This window comes from Acomys minous, assembly GCF_964271855.1.
Source record: "Acomys minous genome assembly, chromosome: 17".
In the NCBI taxonomy this organism is placed as follows: Eukaryota; Metazoa; Chordata; class Mammalia; order Rodentia; family Muridae; genus Acomys; species Acomys minous.
The window spans coordinates 25,447,089-25,467,412 of NC_140500.1; the positions used below are offsets into that span (position 1 = coordinate 25,447,089).

The 20,324-nt window shown below is 45.8% G+C and overlaps 1 protein-coding gene and 1 pseudogene across 3 annotated transcripts in view; both read right to left on the reverse strand.

Moving 5' to 3' along the window:
• The window catches only part of LOC311588746 (small ribosomal subunit protein eS25-like), a 34,439-nt pseudogene extending 26,895 nt beyond the window's left edge, over positions 1–7,544 (reverse strand). Inside the window, exon 1 of the transcript in view lies at positions 7,461–7,544. The product of the transcript in view is annotated as a small ribosomal subunit protein eS25-like (transcript). The remainder of the gene's footprint in view (positions 1–7,460) is intronic.
• The window catches only part of NINJ2 (ninjurin 2), a 103,561-nt gene extending 88,283 nt beyond the window's left edge, over positions 1–15,278 (reverse strand). Inside the window, exons 1-2 of one of the 2 annotated variants that reach the window (XM_084766137.1) lie at positions 15,099–15,278; positions 14,454–14,523 (exon numbers count right to left, since the gene is read on the reverse strand). In XM_084766137.1, the coding sequence (XP_084622263.1) occupies positions 14,454–14,523; positions 15,099–15,271 (243 nt within the window). In that variant the 5' untranslated portion in view covers positions 15,272–15,278. The remainder of the gene's footprint in view (positions 1–14,453; positions 14,524–15,098) is intronic. The other variant, XM_084766138.1, reaches the window with a different exon arrangement.
• Positions 15,279–20,324: the final 5,046 nt, after the last annotated feature.

A 20,324-nucleotide genomic window follows, 5' to 3' on the forward strand; every position in this document is an offset into this window, starting at 1 on the left:
GTAGACCAGGTTGTCCTTGAACTCACAGAGATCTGCCTGCCTCTGCTTCCCAAGTGCTGCTTGGCTGCATGTAGAGTGTGTGTGTGTGTGTGTGTGTGTGTGTGTGTGTGTGTGTATGTATGTGTGTGTTTTATGTACATTGGTGTTTTGCCTACAGGCATGTCTGTGTGAGGGTGTTGGATCCCCTGGAACAGGAGTTACAGACAATTGTGAGCTGCCATGTGCATGCTGGGAATTGAACCTGCGTCCTCTGGAAGAGTAGCCAGTGCTCTTCTTAACTGCTGAGCCATCTCTCCAGCCCCGACTGCATATGGATTTGAAGGAGCTTTTCTTGCTCATAGTAAGTTGGATATCCAGGCTGCCATGTGGCTCAGGTATAGAACATGCATGTCATGTACACAAAGCCCTGGCTTCAACCACAAGCGCCACAAAAAAAAGTGAGTAGACAAGCCACCAAGATGGCATTTAGCAAGTCGGTTTGTTTCCTGTGCATCAGATGCCCTGCCCAGGGCTGGGGCTGATTGTGGACAGATCATATGTGAGAACTCAAATCCAGTTAAGCTTCCTGCTTCTTGGCTCAGGTGTGGTGGCACAAGCCTACAATACCCAGAGGCCTAGTTAGGAGGATGACATGTTTGAAATCACCTGAGATAGACAGCAAGATCCTGTGTTAAAACACCAAAGAGGGGGAGGGGAATCCCACTCCTGCTCTCCAGTCCTCTCTTCCTCAAGGCAAGGCCCCTGACCTACCAGAGTACTTTACTGGGGATGCCCCAATCAGTGAGCCTGGTGACCGATGATCCCTGCTGCACAAAGGCACCTGGCTTTCAGGTAGAGGTCCTGGAAGGAATGTACAAGGTCCAGGCAGAGGTCCTGGAAGGAGTATACAAGGAATAAAAACTGCCCATGTCCTTCCCAATCCAGCCCACTCCCTCCCCTTGTCCATCTTCCCATACAGCACCCAGAGAGGCCCTTAGACAAGGACACCAAATTGGGTCTTCAAAGGTTGTTTCTAACCTGGTTTTGGTTTTGGTTTTAATTTTTTAATTGTATCTGGGCAGTAATGGCACGTCTCTTTGGTCCCTGCACTCAGGAGGCAGAGACCAGATTGGTGTACAGAGAAGGCCAGCCTGGTCTACAGAGTGAGTTCCAGGACATCCAGGGCTACACAGAGAAACCCTATCTCGAAAAACAAAATACAACAACAAAAACTCTGTGTGTGTGTGTGTGTGTACATGTGTACAAACTCTCAAAGCATTTGAACATGGGTATGTGTGCATATGAGTGTGGATGCCCAAGGAGGCCAGAGAGATAGCATCCCCCGCAGGTCTACAGGTGTTTGTGAGCCATCTGATGCAAGTGTTGGGTCCTCTGCAAAATCAGTACATGTTCTTAGCTGCTGAATCATTTCTCCTGCTCCTCAGGTATCTTTATAATATTTCCACCCACTTCCCCTCCATTCACTTATGGTCTACAACTCTACACAAATTGCCGGACACTTGCTCTTCCCCAGCTATGTCCATTGTTTTCCTACCTCCAGCGTTTGCTCACAGCACTATTCAAAGTCATGTCCATCCTTCGAAGCTCGCACAGTCTCTGCCTTTTATAATAATCCATCTCAAATGCTTCTGTGTGGGGAGCAATCTGATCTTGCCTATCTGCTTCTGTTGGCTCTCCAAGGCTAAACATGATTTATCCATCCACCCGTGTGCAGTCATCATCCCCCACAAGTGACTTTTCTTTAGGTAAAACACATTATTAGAAGTGTCAAGCATACGTCTGAACTAAAACCAGCCAGCTCATGGCTGACTACTTGAGTATGGTGTGGCCCCTCTGTAGGTGCTATGTAGAAGAAGAAAATCAGTGGTGTGCAGGCATTCAAAATAAAATTTTTTCATTGAGCCCCTCGCTCCCCCATATATAAAACAAGAGTTGCCGGCTGGAGAGATGGGCTCAGTTAGTTCCGTGTTTGCCACACAAGCCTGAGGACCTGACTTCAGTCCCCGGAACCCAGGTAAGAAAGGCTGAGTGCAACGCAGGAGCTCGTTTGTCATCCCAGGAATGGAGAGGCGGGGACAGGAGGGCCCCTCAGGCATGCCGAGAGCAAGTCTAGCCAAAGAGTTCAGCTCTGGGGTCAGTGGAGATCCTGCGTCAAAAAATAAGTTAGAGCCAGGAGCGGTGGCGCAAGCCTTTAATCCCAGCACTTGGGAGGCAGAAGCAGGCGGATCACTGTGAGTTCAAGGCCAGCCTGGTCTACAAAGTGAGTCCAGGACAGCCAAGGCTACACAGAGAGACCCTGTCTTGAAAAACACAAGCAAACAAACCAAAAAGTTAGAAAGGCTTAGAGGTGGCTCAGCCGCAATTACGGCACTTGGTGCTCTTCCAGGGCCTGAGTTCAGTTCCAGCACCCATGTGAGGCAGCTCACAGCCACATGTAACTCCACCGCCAGAGGCTCCGATACCTCTGGCCTCTAGGGGCATTTGCACACACATGTGCAAACCCACACACAGGCACACCGACATAGCCACACACACATATAATTTAAAATAAAAATAAAATCTTAAAAGTATAATATAGAGAAACCTAAGAAGACACTGAAAGTCATCCTCTGCGCTCCACATCTATATGCGCCCTAAACAAAAGTTGTGCTATGTAAAACTGTTAAAAAGCCACTGAAAAGGATATGCCTTCTTATATACAAATTAGTGAGCTGGTTCTTTTCTGTGGTGAATCAGAGACAGAGTAAATATCTTTGCATGTGCAGATATGTATATTTACTCTCACCCATATTCATGAATCTACAGACTCGTCTATTGACATACCTGCTGTTCTATCCCTTTTTAAACTACATCTTTCTTTTCTGTTCTAAGTTTAATCATGGGTTGGTAGAAAATTTGCAAATGAAATAAAAAGTAAAAAGAAAAAGAAAAGAAGAAAGTGAGTCATTCATAAACCCACAGTCTAGAAATAACCAGTAAACATTTTGGTATATTTCCTGCCAGTAGTAAAACATGCATATTTATTCTTCATTAGTTTTGAAGGCATTCAAGAGTAAATGTTTATCCAGCCTATGCCCTTTTATGTTCTTAACGTACAATTAGCTCTTTGGCATTTGCGATGGTAATCTTGGTTGTTAACTTGACACATGTGGGAAGAGGTCCCGTCAGCTGAAAGGCACCTCCATTGGATTGGCCTGAGGGCAGGCTCCTCCATCGGATCAGCCTGGAGGCAGGCATGCCTGTGAGACATTTTCTTGACTGTTGATAGATGTGGGAGGACCCAGTCCTCTGCGGTCTTGGGTTGGATTTAAAAAAAAAAAAAAAGTAGCTCAATGTGAGTCCGCTTCAAGCCCCTGTCTTGAGTCCCTGCCTTGGTGGTCCTCAACTGTGGACTGTTGGCTGCAAGCTAAAGCAAAGCCTTTCTTCTCAAGTTGTTTTTGTTCATGGTCTTTATTATAGCAACACAAGCCAAAGTAGAACAGTATTCCTTTAAATATTCTTCAAAAACATTTTAAAGTATCTACGCATAGCTGCAACAACCTCTACTTAACTTTATTTATTTATTTTTAATTTTTTTGTGGTTGTTTTCGAGATAGGGTTTCTCTTGTAGTCCTGGCTGACCTGGACTTGCTTGGTAGACCAGGCTGGCCTGGAACTCACAGACATCTGCCTGCCTCTGCCTCCCTGAGTGCTAGGATTACAAGCTTGGGCCACTGAACTACATTTCAGTCTCCCTTTTTTTTAAGCATATGACTTATTTATTTATTATGTATACAGTGCTCTGTCTGCATGTACACGTGCACGCCAGCAGAGGGCATTAAATCACGGTATAGATGGTTGCTGGGAATTGAACTCAGGACCTCTGGAAGAGCAGTCAGTGCTCTTACCTCCGAGCCATCTCTCCAGACCACATTTCAGTCTCTTAATGCATACTCCCAGTTTATTTTCTTGGAGCTCCCATTTGGAAATACTTCCAGAGGAAACTCTGTTTTCTGATTCTGCGCCTACAAAGCTTGGGAGACCCCAGGCTAACGGAACAAGCAATAGTTACATAGCTGAAGAGTCTCCATCTCTTCTTGCCTCTGAAAGAGAGGTGAGCGAACAGAGAAAGCAAACCCCTCAAGCTGGAGGGGCAAGCGGATGGACACCAGGTCGCCAAGCCACGCAGATTCTGGGGTGGGGGTGGGGCGGGGCCTGACTGCAGCAGAGGCAGCGCTGGAGGCAGAGTGAGCGCATAGCACAGTTTACAACGCCAGGAACCCAGGCCTGGAGAGGGCGAGGGAAATGCTCCGGATGGACGGTTTACCTCTAGGAGCCCCACTAAGTACTCAGAGTAAATACTGTAAGAAAATCTCCTCCCGCAGGGGTAACGGGAACAGAGCCAGTTTGAAATAACAGAGGATTTGTTCTTTTAAATATAAGGTCTGCTCTCAGGAGAAGTTCTTAGCCACAGCCTGTGCTCTTTATCACAGCCTAGCTGACCTGAGGACAGGAGCGTCCACTGCAGCGCATGCTGGCCTCTTCTTATCCCACCTAAGAAGTCAGGGACAGGAGGGTTGGGCCGCGCTCCTGTAATTCACGGTCCAGGCTCAGGAAAGTCCTGAGCTGCTAATAGAACCATCGAGCCCCCTTACCATACCTTACCGCAACAATAACTTTACTTACAGCGGGTTTTTTTTTCTTGATTCATCATACCTACTTTTCAAGAGTTTTTAAAATTTATTTTGTTTTGTCTTATTTTTTTTTTAATGAAGAGTTTCTTAAGGCACACTTTGAAGAGATTGAACAAGACACCAGAACCAGACATGGCAGGGATGTTAAACTTACCCAGCCAAGAGTTTAAAGCTGAATTGTGCTAAGGGCTCTAAAGTAGACCAAGAACAAGCAAAGACAGATTGAGAGTAGAGCAGAGAGGTGGGAATTCAAGAAGGGGCTGGGGGCGTGGCTCGGTGGGAAAGGGCTTGCTTTACTAAATGAGACAAAGTAATACAAACCAATGAGGGTTGCATAAAATAAAAATCTACGTTGTGTGGTGGTGGCACAAGCATGGGAGGCAGAGGCGGGCTCACCTCTGAGCTTGAAGGCAGCTTGGTCTACAAAGTGAGTTCCAGGATAGCCAGGGGCTGTTACACAGAGAAATCTTGTAAAAAAAAAAAAAAAAAAGAAAAGAAAAGAAAAGAAAAGAAAAGAAAGAAAGAAAGAAAGATTTTACAAAAAGAAAGAACCAAAAAGATAGGCAGGAGAGATGGCTTAGTAGTAAAACACTTGCCATGAAAGCCTGCTGGAGCCCATGTAGAGGTGAAAGGAGAGAACTGACTTCACAAAGTTGTCATCTGACTTCCACACACGAATCATGACCCCAATGCCTCACAACACACACACACACACACACACACACACACACAAACACACACACAGAGAGAGAGAGAGAGAGAGAGAGAGAGAAACAGAGAGACAGAGAGAGACAGAGGAGAGGCAGACAGACAGACAAATAAAGGCAGAGTGGAGGAGAGAGAGAATAAGTAAATGTACAAAAATAAGAACCAGTGGGTGTGGTGGTGCACGAACTTAATCCCAGTATTTAGGTGACAGAGGCAGGTGGATCTCTGTGAGTTCAAGGACAGCCTGACCTACACACAGAGACCTTGTCTAAAAAAGGGGGGGGGGAGGGAAGTATAAAAATAAAATATAAGCCAAAAAGTAGTCAGTAGTTACGAGCACTTTCTGTTCTGGCAGCAGACACAAGTTAAGTTCCCAGCACCGTGTCACTGGGCTTACAACTGCCTGTAACTCCAGCTCCAAGAAGCTCCAATGACACCTCTGGTCTCTGTGGAACTCAACACACACACACACACACACACACACACACACACACACACACACACACTTTTAAAATATTTTTTAAAAAATCAAGGTGTGGGGAGGGGACAAAAAACTAAGAACAAAAGTAGACAAACAGAAGAGAATGGTTTTAATCCCAGCACTCGGGAGGCAGAGGCGGGCAGATCGCTGTGAGTTCGAGGCCAGCCTGGTCTACAAAGTAAGTCCAGGACAGCCAAGGCTACACAGAGAAACCCTGTTTCGAAAAACAAACAAACAAAACAAAAACCAGAAGAGAATGGTTAAAGCCTGCAGCAAATGTGGATGGGTGTCTGAGGAAGAAGAGAGGGACAAAAACACATTCAAGACAAAGACGACTGAATAATTCCCTTAGTGGATCTCTGACACTAATGAATAATAGAGCCAGGAAACACAGAGAATTCTAGGCAGGATTTTTTAAAGTTTCAGAAAATTAGCTGGATGTGGTGGCACATGCCTTTAATCCCAGCACTAAGAAGGCAGTGACAGGTGGAGGATCTCTGTGAGTTTGATGTCAGCCTGCTCTACAAAGGAGTCCAAGACAGCCAAGGCTACACAGAGAAACCCTGTCTCAAAAAACAAAAACAAAACAACAACAACAAAACCCCAAAACCCCAAAACCAACCAAACAAACAAAAAGTTATAGAAAATTAAAGAAAAGGATTCCCAAAAGAAAACAGTACAGTGAAATATCTAAACTACTCCAACGGGCCAGTGAGGTGGTTCAGTGGGCAAAAGCTCTTGCCACCAAGCCTGATGACCTGAGTTTGATCCCTGAGACCACGGAATGAGAGAGGAGTGACTCCTGAAAGTTGTCCTCTGACACCCACACTTGCACTATGGCACACAGGCATACCCATTCAAATGAAAGGGGAGGGCCATCAGGGTGGCTCAGTAGGTCGGACGGGGGTACAAAACTCGGTTACCAGAGTTCAATCCTTGTGACCCAAGTAAAGGCAAAGGAGAAAGCCAACTCCACAGAGCGCCCTCTGACCTCCCCCACACACCATGGCATACACACTCATGTACTCACATGTGGAACCCTGCTTTTAAAGGTCAAAGTCCAGTGCCTCTGGATTGCCAACTGAGCTCGGGCCATTATGATGGACTATATTTTTCAGCGGGGTTCTCTCTTCACCTTACCTGAGGACCCCAGATCCCATATTACATAGCCCCTATCACATAGCATCACATAAGCTCTCAGGGGAGATTCCAGGCCTGACCCTTTCCTGATAGAACCTGTTCAGCAAGCACCCAGGGACTTCTGGAAATACCCCCACCCTATGCCAAGGAGATCTTAGCTTTCAGCAAATGACCTTTAATCGTACCTGAAAGTTCTTCCCCCACTCATAGGATAATTAAGTACTGTGTTCTCTTTCTTGTGATAGGACCCTGGGCTACTGTATATAAATGACATACTGTACCACTGCATGTAAATCAAGTGTCCCTAGCACCTCTAGCCCCATGGAATTAGATACATTTACCCTCAAAACTCCTGGCACTGCCCAAGGTCTATACATGTCTCTGATTCACAAAATAAACTCTCTCTCGAGTGTGTGCTCCTGCCATTCCTCTACCATGATTGCCTGAGACTCATTTACTCTGAGGAAGTGTGACTGCTGGATGCCCGGGGCTTGGCTGCCAGTCAGGCAGTGATGGTGGAGTTGCCTTGGCAGCCGCTCCATCGCCACTAGTAGCTTGGTGCTGAACCACTAGCGAAGCCTGCCCATGCCTGCATCTCGCTGGACGTGCCTTCCTGCTTTCTGTGCCATGCTTAGCACAGCAGCTTGGCAAAAGGGCAGTAACACTTTTTGTATCATCACAGGTGTGTGGATTCGGTCTGATACCAGCAATCTCCTTCTAAAGGAACTAACTGTAACACCCGGTGGAAAACTCATTTCTACCCCCTCCCTGGGGAGACTGGGACGCCTCGCTCTGAGCACTCTAAGCTGCCACTGAGAGAGAAATGGGACCATCTGGTCTGTTCTGGAAGCAAACGGCCCCTGGACCTATCTGCCAGACTCGGAAGCCAGGCCACTGCTGGACCATGAATGACACACACATACATTAATAATAAATACATAAATAAATAAATAAATAAATAAATAAATAAATAAATAAATAACTATGAAAGTTTCAGAGCTGGGTGTGGTGGCACATGCCTTTAATCCCAGCACTCGAGAGGCAGAGGCAGGTGGATCGCTGTGAGTTCGAGGCCAGCCTGGTCTACAAAGCCAGTCTAGGACAGCCAAGGCTACACAGAGAAACCCTGTCTTGAAAAAAAAAAAGAAAGAAAGAAAAAAGAAAAGAAATGAAATGAAAGTTTCAGAAATAACTAGCAAATTACAATATATTGGTGTAAACGAGCTTCACACCAACACTGAAGTGAATCCTGAGTGGTTACAATATGCGTAAAGCTTCAAATGGTAGAGAAATACAAAGCGTGGTCTCATAGTCAGACTTACCGAATGACAAATGAAAAAATTACAAGTGTAGAATAAGCTGTGCAAAAAACCAAATAAGCAAATTTCATTATAAAAAAGATGCATCCTGAGAAACAAGTCAACCATTTAAAGGTAACAACCACAAACTGTGAAGGAATTGGATAACACCTAGCTTTCCCCAGGATGAAAACAGACAGCCATAGAAACCAGGACGGCAAGCCCCTGCCTAAGGCAGGAGGCTACACTGTCGTGTGAAGTCTTCCTGGTTAAGAATGCCATCAAGATCAGATGACACGGAAGACAATGTGTAAGAAGAAAGGGAGAGATTACTGAAGCTGGTTTAAAAAGAACCCGGAAACAGCCCACATGGAGAGAGAGCTAACAGACACAAGAAATCTAAGTTCAGTGAAGAAACCAGACACCCTGACATGGGTTTAGAGGAACACCAAAGTGAAATGAGTAAGAGGTTAAAAAAAAAAAAAAAAAAAAGGAAGGAAGGAAGAAAAGAAATGAAAAAAGGAGGAAAATAAGGACATTTTTCTAGAGAACTGAGGAAACTTAGACCTAAGGCGTGAAGCAGAAGGATCTAGAGAAACCAGCCATCAATGCCAGCTGCCTAAGGCAGAGGTCTTTCCCCACAAACCATATCAACTAAAGATGATATGGGAGGGGCTGGAGAGATGGCTCTGCGGTTAAGCGCACTTGCTGATGCACAGAGGACTAAGGTTCAGGTCCCAGAACCCACACGGTGGCCCGCAACTGTCTGTCTAACTCCAGTTACAGGGAACACATACACTCTTCTGATCCCTGGACATGAGGCACGTATGTGTAGACATACACGCAGGCAAAACATTCATACACATAAAATAAATACTAACCCTTAAAAGAAAGGAGTTGCCAGGCATGGTGGTGCACAGAGAAACCCTGTTTCAGAAAAAAAAAAAAAAAAAAAAAAGAAAGAAAGAAAGAAAAGAAAAAAAAAAAGAAAGAAAAGAGTCTACTTGATGACATCAGTTTTAAGTCCAGCAAATGTGCACATCTAAACTATGGCTAGGAGTTTGACTCCAGTCAATGTCTAAAATCTGGCCCACAAAAAAAAAAAAAAAAAAAAAAAAAAAAGAACTTTTGGAAAGAAAAGTGCTCTAAATATGGTCAGATCTCTTGGAACTGGAGTTACAGACAGTTGTGAGCTGCCAGGTGGGTGCTGGGAATTGACCCCAGGTCCTTTGGAAAAACAGACAGTGCTCTTAACCACAGAGCCATCTCTCCAGCCCCTCACCCAGTTTCAATTTAAAAAAAATAACTTTTAATGTCAATAGTGTAAATTCAGAGCCAGGCATGGTGGCACATGCCTGTAATCCCAGCACTCAGGGAGGCAGAGGAAGGCAGATCTCTGCATTTTAGGCCAGCCTGGTCTACAGAGTGAGTACCAGGACAGTCAAGGCTACACACAAAAACCCTGTCTCAAAAAACAAACAAAGTCTAAATGCATCAATTAAAAGACAGAGACCGGCTAGGGAGGTGGCTTAGTCAATAAAGTGCTTGCAGTGCAAAGATGAGGACTTGAGCTTACTTCCCAGAACCCACATTAAAAGCTGACAGCTGACTGCAGCAGCACACTTAGCAGTCTAGCACTGGAAAGGAAAAACATAGCCTATCCTTGGGGCTCCTGGTCAGCCACCCTAGCCAACTTGTTAGTCCCAGAGCAACAAGAGACATTGTCTCAAAAACCAAGGCAGATGGCCTGAGAAATGACACCGAGTTTGTCCTTCTGAGTAGACCTATGCCTCCAGGCCCAGTGAACTCAACAGTCCTTCATGTGCATGCACTAGACTATGTGAAGCAAACTCACAGCAACGCAAGGGAAGCTCACTGACACTCGTGTTGTAGGTGGAGATTTGAGAGCTCATGTTTCAGAAACACGAGTATTTAGCAGGGAGCTGAAACCAAGTATGTGGTTAAATGCAGCAGCAGCTGCTGCTAGATACAACTGACATTGAAGATGACTTCATCACAACAGTAGAATTACACCCCCTGCTCAGGCCTACATGGAGCACTCCCCAGGATAGGTCACATTCTGAGTCCTAAAGCACATCTTAATAATTATTTGAAAACAAAAATGAAGAGCCAGGCATAGCGGTGCACGCTGAGTCCCAACACCTTGGAAGCAGTAGCAGGTCCATCTCTGTGAGCTTGTGGCTAGCCTGGTATATATTGTGAGTTCTAGGACAGCTAGGGCTATGTAGAGAGACACTCTCTCAATAAGAAAATAGAAATCATGTGACGTCTGTTACAAAGCGAAAATGGACTAGTAATCAGTTATAGAAATGGAACTGGAAAATCCACAGATTGTGGAGGGTAAACAGCACACTTTGAGATAGACATGCAACTAAAGAAATTCCCAGAGAAATGGATAGTATTTTTAACTAAATGAAATAAAGACACAATGTGTGGGATGCAGCAAACTCAGTGTTCAGAGGAAAATTTAGAGCATAAATGTGGATACTAGAAGAAACATCTAGAACTGGTAATCTATGCTTCTAAATAAGGAAAGTAGGAAAAGGACAAATGATACGTGTTGACAGACTCCTTTAAGCCTAGCTGTGGGAAGCTGAGCTGGGAAAACAGAAAGCTCAAGGTAATCTTGTGCTACACAGCCAGACCCTGTCTGAAAACATGCACACGTGTACTCATGACTACACACACACACACACACACACACACACACACACACACACACACATTCAGGAACCAGGGAGATCAGGAGTTCAAGGACATAGCCACTCAGTGTGACTGACGATAGTCTGAGCTATATGAGCCCTTATCTGAACAACAGCAAAACAAAGCATGCAAGCAAACAACAACTTCCCCAATTAAACAGAAAAAGAAGAGCAATTAAAATGAAGGTAAGCTGAAAAAAATGAATAATAAACCGGGCGTGGTGGTGCACGCCTGTCATCCTAGCACTTGGTAGGCAGAGGCAGATGGATCTCTGTGAGTTTGAGGCCAGCCTGGTCTACAGAGTTCCAGTACAGCCAGGGCTACACAGAGAAACCCTGTCTCAAACAAACAAACAAACAAACAACAAAACAAAAAAGAATAATAAAAAAGTACAGAGTAGAAATCAACAAGACAGAATTTTCCCCTTCCCTCTCCCCTCCCCCCTTCCCTCCCTCTCCCCCTCCTCTCAGTCTGTGTGTGTGGGCATGCCCTATGCATGCATGTATGTGTGCTATAGCACATGTATGGTCTGAGGACACTTTTGAATATGGATTTTCACTTCCTACAAGCCAGATCTCCCTTGTTTGGGACTGCACATAGAGATAGCTAAGCCACAAACTTCCGGGGATGCACTTGTTTTTTTCTCTCATCTCATCACAGAAGCACTAGGAGAGCAGATTCTACCCTGACTGGCATTCTGTTGGAGACCAGGGATTTGAACTCAGGTCCTCATGCTTGCAGAGCAAGCTCTTTACCCATTAAGCTGTTTTCCTCTCTCTCTGGTGCTAGCCATTGAACATAGGGCCTCACACGTGTTAGGCAAAAGCATGACCGCTGAGCTAGACTCATGGCCTTTGCTTTGTTGTTGAGGTAGGGTGTGTCTTTTTACCCCAGACTGACCTCGGTTATTTGCTACTGTGTCCAGCTGATGGAAATCAGAATCAACACAGGAAGATAGGGTCATTGTTAGAAAATGCCAGTTCTTCTCAGTTTGATCTACAGATCCAGAACAATCCCAATCAAAATACATTTTTGGATATCATCAAAATGACTCTACAGTTTATATGCAGAGGTAAATGCCCAGATCTAGAACAGCCGACAATACAGTGTTGGAAGAAAGCAAGTGGGAGAGAGATTCGACCCAAACTCAAGCATCACTGTGAATCTATAGAGATCAAGACGATATGCTGTTGGCACAAGAACAGATCAGTGGGATGGACTAGTGTCCACAAATAAACATACATAAATACAGTCAATTGTGTTTGGAAAGAGGAAGGGAACCTCCTCCAAACTGTATTTGTTTGTGGGGAGGTTTGTGTTGGGGGTGTGTGTGGGGGCGGGGGGTTGGGGGTGGGTGGGGGGTTACATGGAGAGCAATGGGAGTGAATATGTTCAAAATATACTATATACATATATATACACACACATACATACTTATATAGTACACTCATAGTAAAACTCATTATTTTGGACAATTAGTATAGACTGATGAAAATGTCTAAAAGTAAATAAGTTGCTACTCATGGTAGTCCACATCTGTACTCCCAGCACTTAAGAGGCCTATGCAGAAGGACTGCTAAAGTTTAGGGCTAGCCTGGGCTATGGAGAGAGGAAAAGGTGGGGGTAGGGGGGAGTTGGAGAGAGGAAGGGAAAGAATAAAATAAAGGACAAGAAAAGAAAACGGAAAACAAAGCCGAGCACGGTCGCTCACGCCTGTAATCCCAGCACTTGGGAGGCAGAGGTAGGTGGATCACTGTGAGTTTGAAGCCAGCCTGGTCTACAAAGTCCAGGACAGCCAAGGCTACACAGAGAAACCCTGACTCAACAAACAAACAAACAAACAACAACAAAGGAAAGAAATGAGCTAGCAAATTCAGGCATTGGACTGTTAGCCAGTCCCTGCTGGGCCTGGGAGATGGCTCAACAGGGAAAGTGTTTGCCTTACAAGTGCAGTGATCTGAGTTCAATACTCAGAACTCACAAAACAAAACAAAAAGCCTGAGCGAGCTGATGTGTGCTCAGAATCCCCACATTGAGGACATGTGAACAGGAAGGTCCCAGAGGCCCACACTGATTGATTAGCCAACCTGGCCTACTTGGTGAATTCCAGGCCAGTAAGAGACCCTGGTTAAAAAAAAAAAAAGGTGAACACCTTTAATCCCAGCACTTGGGAAGTAGAGGCAGGTGGATCGATGTGAGTTCAAGGCCAGCCTGGTCTACAAAGTGAGTCCAGGACAGCCAAGGCTACACAGAGAAACTCCGTCTCAAGAAAAAAAAAAAAGGTGAGCAGCACCTGAGGAATGGCGTGTAGATCATCCTCTGACCTCTAGGTGTGTTCACATACATGTGCACACCTACGTGAACTTCCCCAGATACATACACAAACAACAACAACAAAATAAGCTGCCAAGACATGGAGAAATCTTAGATTACTCAGTGAGAGAAGCCAATTGGAAAAGTGATTTGTATAATCTCAGCTATATGACAGTCTGGAAGAGGCAAAAGTGGAAAGGACCATGTGATTGGTGACTGACAGGGCTTGAGAAGGATGAACAGGTCAAAGGTGGGGGCCATAGTTGGGGTTACGGTAGTGGAGGAAATGGGTGAGTGCATTTGTTCTGAGGCACACTGTAAAGTACACACTCTGATGACGGAACGTCGGTTCTAGTAGGGGACGCTGATGACGTGGGAGTCTGTGCCTGTCCGAGGCAGGGATGCTCCTGGAGTTCCCAACACCTTCTTCTCAAGTGTGCTGTGAACGTAAACCTGCTCTAAATGCATCCAGAAGGTAGACAGGCTGAGGACGCAGCTCAGTAGCAGTGTGCTGAACCTGCGTGAGACCCTGCGTGCCCCAAATGCCAAACCCATGTCTTCCAGAAGAGCAGGAAGCTGACCACCTCTCCAGCTCAGACCAAGTACTTACTAGTTTGGGGTTTGTATTTAGTCTGAAGATCATGTTTGGTATTTTTTTTTTAAAAGCTTGATTTTTTTTTAAAAATTATTTATTTATTTATAGATAGGATTTCTATGTGTAGCCCTGGCTGTCCTGGACTCACTTTGTAGACCAGGCTGGCCTCGAACTCACAGAGATCCCCCTGCCTCTGCCTCCCAAGTCCTGGGATTACAGGCATACACCACACCCCACAAAAATCTTGATCATAAAAGTCCTTTTGTGGGGGCTAGAGAGATGGCTCAGTGGTTAAGAGCACTTGCAGCTCTTGCAGAGGACCTGGGTTCAGTTCTCATCAGTCCTCACGACCATCAGTAATTCCATTTCCAGGAAATCCAACACTCTCTTCTGATGCCCATGGGTACCAGGCATGCATATGGTACACATACATACATGTAGGCAAAATGCTCACCACACGAAAATAAACCTAATCTGCTGTTTAGTTGTCTGACTATTAGAAAAGTTATCTCGCAACTTACAGCTGGTGCTCCTCTGCTTGACACTGCCTTCTTGCTAGAAGCTTCCATTCCCTCTAAGTGCCCTCCAAGCCTGTGGCATGAAAGGTAGAGTGACTGACTGTCGCTCCCTAGGAGATGCCTGCGGAGATGCTGCTGCTAATGTCTGAGCGAGACACTGGCTGTCCCACACAAGAGAGCCTTATACAGATGCTCAGGTCTCAGAAAAAGTCCAGGTTTTCCCAACCTATACCATACAGAGCTGGCCACCTGCCTCTCTCTCTAACACCCCAACCTTGTATTTCTTTGTCTCTAGAGAACAGGTGGGCAGCTCTCCTGTAGCAGCTTCTGTCCAGGGTTTTGGGGAAAGCACTGTACAGACTATGAAATCATGTTATGATAACACAGATCTTATTAGCTCTTTGGCGAGAGGAAGCAGAAGGCAAGAGGAATTGAAACAATCCACTCTGTACATATCTAACGACATGTGAGGAACCAGCCCGGGGAAACTGCGTGAAATGGGACTTAAAAGAGCAGAGGCCAGTGGAGCATTCAGAGAAGGGGGGTGTGGAAGAGAGCGTGGGGGTGGGGTGGCTACCAAGTGACCAAACGCCATCATCTTCACAACTGCTCCTAGGTTCCCCTCTCTTGGCTCCCGACAGAACTTACTTGAAGGCGGACGATTCCTCTGTCTGACTCCATCTTTGCTGCCTCGGGCCACTTTTCCACTCTCTGAGTGACTGTCGTTTGCGTGGGCTCTTCAGCCGGGCGGGCGGTCTGTGCCTACAGACTTCTGGGGTGGGAGACACTGCTGCTGCTGCAAAGACAGACCGGCTATTCATCCGCTGATGCGGGATGCTTGGCTTGGCCTCAGCCCCTGCCTGGGGGAGGCGCACATGTGTGCAAGTGTCTGCCCTGCATGTGGCATAGTGATAGGTGGCCTTTTGAGTTGCCCTTCTAGTCCGAGCTGGGCCACCTGAGGTTAAGGCGCCTGCTTGGAGGCAGTAGTTTTGCTACTGAAAAAGCAATTCTGCCCAGTAATATCTACCAAGGAAATTAGAGAATAACTCCAAGAGAAGGCTTCCCACCTCACAGCGGCTGCTCGGAGTAGGGTCCCTGCTCACCAAGCATGGGGTGTTTTCAGCATAGTGTTAGGGCATAAGCTTCAGGAGTCCCCCCCTTTCTGTCCCTTGTTTGTGCCCTCCTAAGAGTGGGGGAGAGGAGGGCGTTGCTACCCGGTGGGTAAGTAAGTAATACAGGTTGATACCTTCGCTTCTCTCCTGATGTGAGGGGGAGGCAGAGGTGTGAGTGCCAAGGGGAAAGCTGTGCCTTCAAATCCTGCATTTCCCCCACTTCTATAAGAGAGCTACAACAGCCAGACTCTTTATTTTTATTTTTATTTTTTTTGGGAAACTGATTATTTTTCCTGTTTACCTTAGAGCCTAAAACACTTCTGTCTTGTTCCTAGACCTGTTTTAGACCCAAGTTGCTGTGGTGAGAGTGGTGAGGGCTGGCCACAGGGGAGAGTTTCCATTCAGGGAAACAGGGAGGTGGGAATGGGGCAAGGCAGCCTCTGTGTGTTTATTCTTACCACTCTGATGTGTGAAGAGGAGAAAGTAAGAGGGAGGGAGGGAGAGAGAAAGAAGAGAGAGAGAGAGAGAGAGAGAGAGAGAGAGAGAGAGAGAGAGAGAGAGGAGACAGACAAACAGATGGAGCCAGTTTCTTTTCTTCTTTTTTGCTTCTTTTCTTTTTGTTTTTTGCTTGTTTGGGGTTTTTTGTTTGTTTTTTGAAACAGAGTTTCTCTGTGTAGTCCTGGCTGTCCTGGAACTCACAAAGATCCTCCTGCCTCTGCCTCCCGAGGGCTGGGATTAAAGACGTGCGCCACCACACCCCGGTGGAGCCAGCTTCTTGGCTCTCTTACATGTCTAAGTCCCACCCTGCTACAGTGTGTGCAAGTTGAATGACACAGGAGAAGTACGTCAAGTGAGCAAAGTTACCCATCACACCTTACCTCCCACAGTTATATCTGCATCAGTCAGCCTTCTGTCGCTGTGACAAGATATTTGGGACAATCGATCTACCTTTGCTTCGTGGGTTCAGAGGTTTTAGTTCAGAGTTGGCAGGCCCTGCTGCTTTGGGTTGCACTCCAGAATCACGTAAAAGCATAGAGGAAGTCCGGTCACCTCCCCACAGCAGGGAGCTAAGGGAAGAAGCAGAAGGAAGGGAAGGGTCCTGGTACCCCTTCTAGGGCAAGCCTCACAATAGCCTAGCTCCCTCCCACTGGCTCCCACCTCCACTACCTCCCAATAGCACCGTGATGACCAAGCCTTCAACACCTTTTAGCATGCACTTCTTTTCTTAATAATTCTGGAATGTTTCTTTCTTTTTTTCTTTTTTCTTTTTCCTTGGTGGTGGTGCTCTCTATATGGCCTTGGCTGTCCTGGTACTCTCTCTGTAGACCAGGCTGGCCTTGAACTCACGGTGATCTGCCTGCCTCTGCCTCCTGAGTGCTGAGATCGAAGGCGAGCACCACCACAGCCCATTGTTTTATAGTGGAAGAAATAGAAGCACAGGAGGCCAAGTAGGTGCTCATGGCTGACCCAAGATTCGAACCCCAGAAGTCTGCATAGGTAAGGCACGCATTCGGTTACAGAGGAGAGACAACCGCACTCCCAGCACCTGCCCTTCCTTCCTCTGCCTTTCTTCTTTTCCTCACAATTCGGGATGAGAAGGGGAACCCCATCCCCTTTTTCTTTGGCTCACTATCTGATGTGGAATTCTAGTATAATAACTCAAAGGAGGACCTGATAAAATGTGAAAATCCTCTCTTAGCAATAAAACATCAAAATATCCTCTTGAACTAGTAAAGTGGATGGATCAGTGGGTACCGGGTTCTGCAAGCAAGCATGACAACCCAAGTTAGATCCCTGATACCCACGTAGTGGAGGAGAGAAGCAGCAGTTCCTGCAAGCTGTGATGTGTGTGTGTGTGTGTGTATGTGTGTGTGTGTGTGTGTGTGTGTGAGTTCCTGCAAATGTGTGTGTTTATATATTAAAAATAAAAATGTGGCCGGGCGGTGGTGGTGCATGTCTTTAAGCCCAGCACTTGGGAGGCATGGGCAAGTGGATCTCCCTGAGTTCAAGGCCAGCTTGGACAAGAGAGCAAGTTTCAGGACAGCCAGAGCTGTTACACAGAGAAACCTTGCCTCAAAAAAAAAAAAAGTTATTATAGAATAAATAACACTGTTTATAAAAAACTGTCTGGCTAGAACTTTTTATTTGGGGGATCAGAAGTCAAATCTTAATCGCTTCCTTTCCCTTTGCCTTCCTGTTGTGGCAATACCCATTATCTTTTACCTACATGGATGCATCTGGCTGGACAGAGGAAAAACCAGAAGAAAATGCAAAAGGGAAAAGCACCTGACTACATTTCCAAAGAAATTTCCTTAGTGACGAGTTCGTTGGCTTTAAGAGGAAACAGCTGTGATTGGTTAGGAACCTGGTCAGGTTGCCAAGCTCACCCTGGAGTTGAACTATATCCTATCTCATAAGCATCACATGGAGGTAAACAAGAAGCAGGATTTGGAAAGTGTTTTATCTCCTTTGTCACACTGTGACCCTGGACCAGAGGTCATCACACTTTTTCTGTAAGAGGCCAGAGAGCAAATATTTTTTGGCCTTTGTAGATCAGGTGGTTTCTGTCACATCCACTCAGCTCAGCTGGTATTGTGTAAAAGCAGTATGTAAGTGAATGTCATAGCACTCCAATAAAACTTTATTAACAACTGGGTGGTGGTGGGTGGTACACGTCTGTAATCCCAGCGGGAGTGGGGGGGGGCAGAGGCAAATGGATCGCTGTGAGTTCAAGGTCAGCCTGGTCTACAAAGGGAGTCCAGGACAGCCAGGGCTACACAAAGAAACCCTGTCTCAAAAAAAAAACCAAAAACCAAAAACTTTATTAACAAAGACAAATGGTCAAATATTGTAAAACTAAGACCAGATGTGACCCCATAAATTGTAGTTTTCCAAGCCCTGACCCAGAACTTAAAAAGAAACATTTTTCTTTTTTCTTTTTCCTGAGTTTTCAAGACAGGGCTTCTCTGTGTCACCCTGGCTGTCCTGGACTCATTTTGTAGACCAGGCTGGCCTTGAACTCACATCGATCCACTTGCCTCTGTCTGCTGAGTGCTGGAATTACAGGCATGTGCTGTCACACCTGGCTCAGAAACATCTTTCAAGTCTAATTTTCATGGGTGTGGCAACTGCTGAGCTCCTCTGTGCTAACCTCTCTGAGGACACTCACATTGTAAAGGAGGGTCCTGAGACAAATGCGAAGCAAATGCACTTGCCATGAATGGAACGCCTGACATTCGGCCCTAGGGACTGAGCCTGCCCCGAGTGGGAAAGGCTGCATATTTCTGTACTGTTAAGATGATTTTTGTAGTGTGAAGTTCAAAAAAGATTTCTAGGGACACTCTCCTGGGGAAGATTTTATTTAAAGAACACACTGGAACGTACCCTCACACCAACTCAAAGAAATGAGCTGGGGGTGGAGGTGGGGGGCACCATCAATACAGTTGTAAAGAGGTAGAATTACAGAAGACAGAGAAAGACAGCAATAAGAATATCCCTTTGAGGGCTGGAGAGGTGGCTCAGTGGTTAAGAGCACTGTCTGCTCTTCCAAAGGACCGAGGTTCAGTTCCCAGCACCTACATGGCAGCTCACAACTGTCTGCAACTCCAAGATCTGACATTCTCACACCAATGCACATAAATTAAATTTAAATTAAAAAAAAAAATATCCCTTTGCCTGGCATGCTGGTATACACCTCTAGCCCCAGCTAGTCTAAGGATGAGGGAGGAAGATTACTTTTGAACTCAGGTTTTAGTCTTTAAAAATGCAAATTTTTTTTTAAAAGGAAGATTCTGCTAGTTGTGGTGGTGCACACCTTTAATCCCAGCCCTGGGGAGACAGAGGCAGGAGGATCTCTATGAGTTTGAGGGCCAGCCTGGTCTCCAGGGGGAATTCCAGGACAGCCAGGACTACCCAGAGAAACTCTGCTTTAAAAAAACAAAAACACAACAAAACAAACAAAAACAAATTAGCCAGGCCGTGGTGGCACACACCTTTAATCCCAGCCCTTGGGAAGCAGAGGCAGACAGATCATTGTGAGTTCCAGGCCAGCCTGGGCTACACAGGGAAACATCCCTCTCCAAAACCAAACCAAACAAAAACAAAGCAAAAACAAACCAGTGTATTTAAAAATTATTTTTTAGCCAGCCTGGTCTACAAAGCAAGTCCAGGACAGCCAAGGCTACACAGAGAGACCCTGTCTCAAAAAACAAAAACAAAACAAAACAAAACAAAATTATTTTTTAATGTTTCATACAAGACTTGTAATTCAGGCTGGGCCTGGAGGCTTGAGCCTGTAATAGCAGCTTCGGTGTCTTCAGGTTGGACCTCATGCTGAGATGGAGTTTGTAATAAACACACCTGCAGGTTGTGGTGTCAAAAGAGAAAGAGAGAGAGAGAGAGTCTGAAACAGGAGGAACACACAGTCAAGACCAGCCTGTTATAGAAGGAGACCCTCTTTCAAAAAAACATAAAAAGTAAGGTGGGCGTGGTGGTGCACACCTTTAATCCCAGACCTCAGGAGGCAAAGGCAGGCAGATCGTTGTGAGCTCAAGGCCAGCCTGTTCTACAAAAGGAGTCCAGGACAGCCAAGGCTAACACAGAGAAACCCTGTCTGGAAAAAAAAAAAGTATTTTTAAATTACTGTGGGCTGAGGATGTAGCCCACTTGCCTAGCAGGTGAGAGACCCTGGTTCCCAATACCTCAAAAAGAAAAATCATAAACATTTATGGGCTAATATGCACTGCTCCAGTACAAGCATACA